The 8588-nt window shown below is 46.1% G+C and overlaps 1 protein-coding gene across 4 annotated transcripts in view; it reads left to right on the top strand.

Moving 5' to 3' along the window:
* The window catches only part of atp11a (ATPase phospholipid transporting 11A), a 117498-nt gene that overhangs the window by 84456 nt on the left and 24454 nt on the right, over positions 1-8588 (top strand). For all 4 annotated transcript variants that reach the window (XM_052499512.1, XM_052499513.1, XM_052499514.1 and 1 more), the window contains exons 18-21: positions 5284-5535; positions 5925-6102; positions 8162-8264; positions 8437-8582. In XM_052499512.1, coding sequence (XP_052355472.1) covers positions 5284-5535; positions 5925-6102; positions 8162-8264; positions 8437-8582 — 679 coding nt within the window. The remainder of the gene's footprint in view (positions 1-5283; positions 5536-5924; positions 6103-8161; positions 8265-8436; positions 8583-8588) is intronic.

The following is an 8588-nucleotide window of genomic DNA, read 5'->3' as shown; positions in this document are numbered from 1 at the left end:
GAACAAATCATATCTGCTCTGTATGGATGTGGTAGAATTAGAGATTTTGAAAAACTATTGAAAGATTGACAGAATGCAGAATTCAGTCTGATGACCATGTACAGCGTTGCTCCATTGACTGCTGATGACCATGTACAGCGTGGTACCATTGACTGCTGATGACCATGTATAGCGTTGCTCCATTGACTGCTAATGACCATGTACAGCGTGGTACCATTGACTGCTAATGACCATGTACAGCGTTGCCCCATTGACTGCTAATGACCATGTACAGCGTGGTACCATTGACTGCAAATGACCATGTACAGCGTGGTACCATTGACTGCTAATGACCATGTACAGCGTTGCTCCATTGACTGCTAATGACCATGTACAGCGTTGCCCCATTGACTGCTAATGACCATGTACAGCTTGGTACCATTGACTGCAAATGACCATGTACAGCGTGGTACCATTGACTGCTGTACAGCGTGATTGACTGCTGATGACCATATACAGCGTTGCTCTATTGACTGCTGATGACCATGTACAGCGTTGCTCTATTGACTGCTGATGACCATGTACAGCGTTGCTCTATTGACTGCTGATGACCATGTACAGCGCTGTTCCATTGACTGCTGATGACCATGTACAGCGTTTCCCCATTGACTGCTGATGACCATGTACAGCGTGGTACCATTGACTGCTAATGACCATGTACAGCGTTGCCCCATTGACTGCTAATGACCATGTACAGCGTGGTACCATTGACTGCAAATGACCATGTACAGCGTGGTACCATTGACTGCTAATGACCATGTACAGCGTTGCTCCATTGACTGCTAATGACCATGTACAGCGTTGCCCCATTGACTGCTAATGACCATGTACAGCGTGGTACCATTGACTGCAAATGACCATGTACAGCGTGGTACCATTGACTGCAAATGACCATGTACAGCGTCGTTCCATTGACTGCTGATGACCATATACAGCGTTGCTCTATTGACTGCTGATGACCATGTACAGCGTTGCTCTATTGACTGCTGATGACCATGTACAGCGTTGCTCTATTGACTGCTGATGACCATGTACAGCGCTGTTCCATTGACTGCTGATGACCATGTACAGCGTTTCCCCATTGACTGCTGATGACCATGTACAGCGTTGCTCTATTGACTGCTGATGACCATGTACAGCGTTGCTCTATTGACTGCTGATGACCATGTACAGCGCTGTTCCATTGACTGCTGATGACCATGTACAGCATTGTTCCATTGACTGCTGATGACCATGTACAGCGCTGTTCCATTGACTGCTGATGACCATGTACAGCGTTGTTCCATTGACTGCTGATGACCATGTACAGCGCTGTTCCATTGACTGCTGATGACCATGTACAGCATTGTTCCATTGACTGCTGATGACCATGTACAGCGTTTCTCCATTGACTGCTGATGACCATGTACAGCGTTTCTCCATTGACTGCTGATGACCATGTACAGCGCTGTTCCATTGACTGCTGATGACCATGCACAGCATTGTTCCATTGACCATGTATTTCTCCATTGACTGCTGATGACCATGTACAGCGTTGTTCCATTGACTGCTGATGACCATGTACAGCGTTGTTCCATTGACTGCTGATGACCATGTACAGCGTTGTTCCATTGACTGCTGATGACCATGTACAGCGTTGTTCCATTGACTGCTGATGACCATGTACAGCGTTGTTCCATTGACTGCTGATGACCATGTACAGCGCTGTTCCATTGACTGCTGATGACCATGTACAGCGTTGTTCCTTTGACTGCTGATGACCATGTACAGCGTTTCTCCTTTGACTGCTGATGACCATGTACAGCGTTTCTCCATTGACTGCTGATGACCATGTAACGCATTGCTCCATTGACTGCTGATGACCATGTAACGCATTGTTCCATTGACTGCTGATGACCATGTACAGCGTTTCCCCATTGACTGCTGATGACCATGTACAGCGTTATTCCTTTGACTGCTGATGACCATGTACAGCGTTTCTCCATTGACTGCTGATGACCATGTACAGCGTTGTTCCTTTGACTGCTGATGACCATGTACAGCGTTGTTCCTTTGACTGCTGATGACCATGTACAGCATTGCCCCATTGACTGCTAATGACCATGTACAGCGTTTCCCCATTGACTGCTGATGACCATGTACAGCGTTTCCCCATTGACTGCTAATGACCATGTACAGCGTCTGCTAAATGACTTAAATGTAAATGTACATTTTGTTCCATTGACTGCTGATGACCATGTACAGCGTTGTTCCTTTGACTGCTGATGACCATGTACAGCGTTGTTCCTTTGACTGCTGATGACCATGTACAGCATTGCCCCATTGACTGCTAATGACCATGTACAGCGTTTCCCCATTGACTGCTGATGACCATGTACAGCGTTTCCCCATTGACTGCTAATGACCATGTACAGCGTTTCCCCATTGACTGCTGATGACCATGTACAGCGTTTCCCCATTGACTGCTGATGACCATGTACAGCGTTTCCCCATTGACTGCTAATGACCATGTACAGCGTCTGCTAAATGACTTAAATGTAAATGTACATTTTGTTCCATTGACTGCTGATGACCATGTACAGCGTTTCCCCATTGACTGCTAATGACCATGTACAGCGTCTGCTAAATGACTTAAATGTAAATGTACATTTTGTTCCTTTGACTGCTGATGACCATGTACAGCGTTTCCCCATTGACTGCTGATGACCATGTACAGCGTTTCCCCATTGACTGCTGATGACCATGTACAGCGTTTCCCCATTGACTGCTGATGACCATGTACAGTTTCCCCCCATTGACTGCTGATGACCATGTACAGCGTTTCCCATTGACTGCTGATGACCATGTACAGCGTTTCCCATTGACTGCTGATGACCATGTACAGCGTTTCCCCATTGACTGCTGATGACCATGTACAGCGTTTCCCATTGACTGCTGATGACCATGTACAGCGTTTCCCCATTGACTGCTGATGACCATGTACAGCGTTTCTCCATTGACTGCTGATGACCATGTACAGCGTTTCCCCATTGACTGCTAATGACCATGTACAGCGTTTCCCCATTGACTGCTGATGATGACCATGTACAGCGTTTCCCCATTGACTGCTAATGACCATGTGACTGCTGATGACCATGTACAGCGTTTCCCCATTGACTGCTAATGACCATGTACAGCGTTTCCCCATTGACTGCTGATGACCATGTACAGCGTTTCCCATTGACTGCTGATGACCATGTACAGCGTTTCCCCATTGACTGCTGATGACCATGTACAGCGTTTCCCCATTGACTGCTGATGACCATGCTGATGACTGCTGATGACCATGTACAGCGTTTCCCCATTGACTGCTGATGACCATGTACAGCGTTTCCCCATTGACTGCTGATGACCATGTACAGCGTTTCCCCATTGACTGCTGATGACCATGTACAGCGTTTCCCCATTGACTGCTGATGACCATGTACAGCGTTTCCCCATTGACTGCTGATGACCATGTACAGCGTTTCCCCATTGACTGCTGATGACCATGTACAGCGTTTCCCCATTGACTGCTGATGACCATGTACAGCGTTTCCCCATTGACTGCTGATGACCATGTACAGCGTTTCCCCATTGACTGCTGATGACCATGTACAGCGTTTCCCCATTGACTGCTGATTGTACAGCGTTTCCCATTGACTGCTGATGACCAATGACAGCAGCGTTTCCCCATTGACTGCTGATGACCATGTACAGCGTTTCCCCATTGACTGCTAATGACCATGTACAGCGTCTGCTAAATGACTTAAATGTAAATGTACATTTTGTTCCTTTGACTGCTGATGACCATGTACAGCGTTTCCCCATTGACTGCTGATGACCATGTACAGCGTTTCCCCATTGACTGCTGATGACCATGTACAGCGTTTCCCCATTGACTGCTGATGACCATGTACAGCGTTTCCCCATTGACTGCTGATGACCATGTACAGCGTTTCCCCATTGACTGCTGATGACCATGTACAGCGTTGTTCCATTGACTGCTGATGACCATGTACAGCGTTTCCCCATTGACTGCTGATGACCATGTACAGCGTTTCCCCATTGACTGCTAATGACCATGTACAGCGTTTCCCCATTGACTGCTGATGACCATGTACAGCGTTTCTCCATTGACTGCTGATGACCATGTACAGCGTTTCCCCATTGACTGCTAATGACCATGTACAGCGTTTCCCCATTGACTGCTGATGACCATGTACAGCGTTTCCCCATTGACTGCTAATGACCATGTACAGCGTTTCCCCATTGACTGCTAATGACCATGTACAGCGTTTCCCCATTGACTGCTAATGACCATGTACAGCGTTTCCCCATTGACTGCTGATGACCATGTACAGCGTTTCCCCATTGACTGCTGATGACCATGTAAATTGACTGCTGATGACCATGTACAGCGTTTCTCCATTGACTGCTGATGACCATGTACAGCGTTTCCCCATTGACTGCTAATGACCATGTACAGCGTTTCCCCATTGACTGCTGATGACCATGTACAGCGTTTCCCCATTGACTGCTGATGACCATGTACAGCGTTTCCCCATTGACTGCTGATGACCATGTACAGCGTTTCCCCATTGACTGCTGATGACCATGTACAGCGTTTCCCCATTGACTGCTGATGATTGACTGCTGATGACCATGTACAGCGTTTCCCCATTGACTGCTAATGACCATGTACAGCGTTTCCCCATTGACTGCTGAATGACCATGTACAGCGTTTCCCCATTGACTGCTGATGACCATGTACTTTCCCCATTGACTGCTGATGACCATGACTGCTGATGACCATGTACAGCGTTTCCCATTGACTGCTGATGACCATGTACAGCGTTTCCCCATTGACTGCTGATGACCATGTACAGCGTTTCCCCATTGACTGCTGATGACCATGTACAGCGTTGTTCCATTGACTGCTGATGACCATGTACAGCGTTTTGACTGCTGATGACCATGTACAGATGACTGCTAATGACCATGTACAGCGTTTCCCCATTGACTGCTAATGACCATGTACAGCGTTTCCCCATTGACTGCTGATGACCATGTACAGCGTTTCCCCATTGACTGCTAATGACCATGTACAGCGTTTCCCCATTGACTGCTGATGACCATGCACAGCGCTGTTCCATTGACTGCTAATGACCATGTACAGCGTTTCTCCATTGGCTGCTGCCTGACTTTATGTTGCCTGTTCTCCAGGCTCCAGGACAAGGCAGCAGACACCATCGAGTCTCTCCAGAAGGCTGGGATGAAGGTGTGGGTGCTGACCGGAGACAAGATGGAGACGGCGGCGGCTACTTGTTACGCTAGCAAGCTGTTCCGCCGTTCCACACAGATACTGGAGCTGACCACCAAACGCACCGAGGAACAGAGTCTACATGACGTTCTGTTTGACCTGAGTAAAACTGTACTCAGACAGCATGGTAGCATGACCAGAGACACCTTCTCAGGGTGGGTGCCGGGATCCCAAACACACACACACACACACGTGCACCTGGATGTGTTTAACTATACTTGTGGGGACCAGAAGCATACAGAAGCAAACATACAGACATTTTACCAACTGGGGATATTTTGTTAGTCTAGGCCTCCTTGGGGGCCGGTTCCGGCCCGCGGGCCGTATGTTTGACACCCCTGGTCTAGGGGGTTTAGGGTTAAGGTATAATTAGGGTTAGAATTAGGTTTAGGGTTGGGGGTTAGGTTAGGTTTTGAGGTTACGGTTAGGGTTAGATTTAGGGTTAGGAGTTAGGGAAAATAGGATTTTGAATGGTTATAAATTGTGTCCCCCCACAAGGTTAGTTAAAGACTGTGTGTGTATCTCTGTGTGTGTGTGTCCCCAGTCTGTCTGCTGACTGTGTGGACTACGGTCTGATCATCGACGGGGCCACCCTGTCTGCGGTGCTGAAGCCCAGTCAGGAGGACTCCAGTCAGGGGAACTACAAGGAGATCTTCCTGGAGATCTGTAGGAACTGCAGCGCTGTGCTCTGCTGCCGCATGGCTCCCCTCCAGAAAGCACAGGTAGCCTATCAGGCCGAGTTATTTCAAACGACACGTTTCCACACCTATTTCTGACCAACATGACTTTGGTGTCATGTGATCCGTCACGGCTAGATTAAGTGAAGGAAGCACTGACACAGTCTGATGGAGTGTTGAGCTGGTTGATGTTTCACCTCTCTACTGGACTCCACCACCTCCCCCCCTCCCCACACCTCTGTTCTCTGGTCACCAATTAGTGCCACTCCAGACTGTTGCCCCTCTCTCTCCTCTATTTCTCTCCGACCCATTATCTTTCTGTCTCCCTCTCTTCTAGCTCTCTTTCGCTCACATTAGACCCCACCTGTCATAGCAGACGTTATTTGGGACTGAGGAGTTACAGTATATTATATTCAGCTCTGTCTGGTATGACTCACTATCTGTTACTGAGGAGTTCTATTGAGCTCTGTCTGATATGACTCACTATCTCATACTGAGGAGTTCTATTGAGCTCTGTCTGATATGACTGTCACTATCTCTTACTGAGGAGTTCTATTGAGCTCTGTCTGATATGACTCACTATCTCATACTGAGGAGTTCTATTGAGCTCTGTCTGATATGACTGTCACTATCTCTTACTGAGGAGTTCTATTGAGCTCTGTCTGATATGACTCACTATCTCATACTGAGGAGTTCTATTGAGCTCTGTCTGATATGACTCACTATCTCATACTGAGGAGTTCTATTGAGCTCTGTCTGATATGACTCACTATCTCATACTGAGGAGTTCTATTGAGCTCTGTCTGATATGACTCACTATCTCATACTGAGGAGTTCTGAGCTCTGTCTGTTCTACTTCTCATACTGAGGAGTTCTATTGAGCTCTGTCTGATATGACTGTCACTATCTCTTACTGAGGAGTTCTATTGAGCTCTGTCTGATATGACTCACTATCTCATACTGAGGAGTTCTATTGAGCTCTGTCTGATATGACTGTCACTATCTCATACTGAGGAGTTCTATTGAGCTCTGTCTGATATGACTCACTATCTCATACTGAGGAGATCTATTGAGCTCTGTCTGATATGACTGTCACTATCTCTTACTGAGGAGTTCTATTGAGCTCTGATATGACTGTCAGTTCTATTGAGCTCTGTCTGATATGACTGTCACTATTTCTTACTGAGGAGTTCTATTGAGCTCTGTCTGATATGACTGTCACTATCTCATACTGAGGAGTTCTATTGAGCTCTGTCTGATATGACTCACTATCTCATACTGAGGAGATCTATTGAGCTCTGTCTGATATGACTGTCACTATCTCTTACTGAGGAGTTCTATTGAGCTCTGTCTGATATGACTGTCACTATTTCTTACTGAGGAGTTCTATTGAGCTCTGTCTGATATGACTGTCACTATTTCTTACTGAGGAGTTCTATTGAGCTCTGTCTGATATGACTGTCACTATCTCTTACTGAGGAGTTCTATTGAGCTCTGTCTGATATGACTGTCACTATCTCTTACTGAGGAGTTCTATTGAGCTCTGTCTGATATGACTGTCACTATCTCCTACTGAGGAGTTCTATTGAGCTCTGTCTGATATGACTGTCACTATCTCTTACTGAGGAGTTCTATTGAGCTCTGTCTGATATGACTGTCACTATCTCTTACTGAGGAGTTCTATTGAGCTCTGTCTGATATGACTGTCACTATCTCTTACTGAGGAGATCTATTGAGCTCTGTCTGATATGACTGTCACTATCTCTTACTGAGGAGATCTATTGAGCTCTGTCTGATATGACCGTCACTATTTCTTACTGCAAAATACCACTATTCCCTCTAGTTCTCCTCCACTGTGCTAGGAGGCAGAGGAATATGGGCTGTGATGTAATATGTACTGACATTCACATAGAAAGTCTTACTACTACATGCATCCTCTCTGTCACGTTAATATACAGTGGTTAGGTTCATTTAACAATGTCTGTAGGTTTAGCTCTAACTCTCTTTACAAAGATTGTCTGTATTAGACATATCTTCTTTGATGAATTACAGATTAAAAAAAAAAAATGGTTATCTCACTGATCCTGAAATGTTGTGTTACCAGATTGTGAAGCTGATCAAATCGTCTCCAGAACACCCCATCACGCTAGCCATTGGAGATGGGGCTAATGATGTTAGCATGATCCTGGAGGCTCACGTGGGGATCGGTTAGTATTACCCTGTTCACTGTAAATGGACCTCTTTTCAATAAAGTTATTTGAATACGATTTAGATTGGTTGATTTTATATATATATTTGAATATAGTTTTATATGTTTTTATTCATGTATATGACTCTCATAACAAATGGTAAAAGCGTTCAGTCATGTCCTCCCCTAAGGCATCATGGGTAAAGAGGGTCGCCAGGCAGCGCGGAACAGCGACTACGCCATCCCGAAGTTCAAACACCTGAAGAAGATGCTGCTGGTTCACGGACACTACTACTACATCCGCATCTCAGAGCTTGTCCAGTACTTCTTCTACAAAGTGAGT

Source organism: Oncorhynchus keta, chromosome 37 (genome assembly GCF_023373465.1).
Source record: "Oncorhynchus keta strain PuntledgeMale-10-30-2019 chromosome 37, Oket_V2, whole genome shotgun sequence".
Taxonomy (NCBI): domain Eukaryota; kingdom Metazoa; phylum Chordata; class Actinopteri; order Salmoniformes; family Salmonidae; genus Oncorhynchus; species Oncorhynchus keta.
The sequence above is the reverse complement of the archived record's forward strand: the minus strand, read 5'-3'. Positions and strand labels throughout refer to the sequence as shown.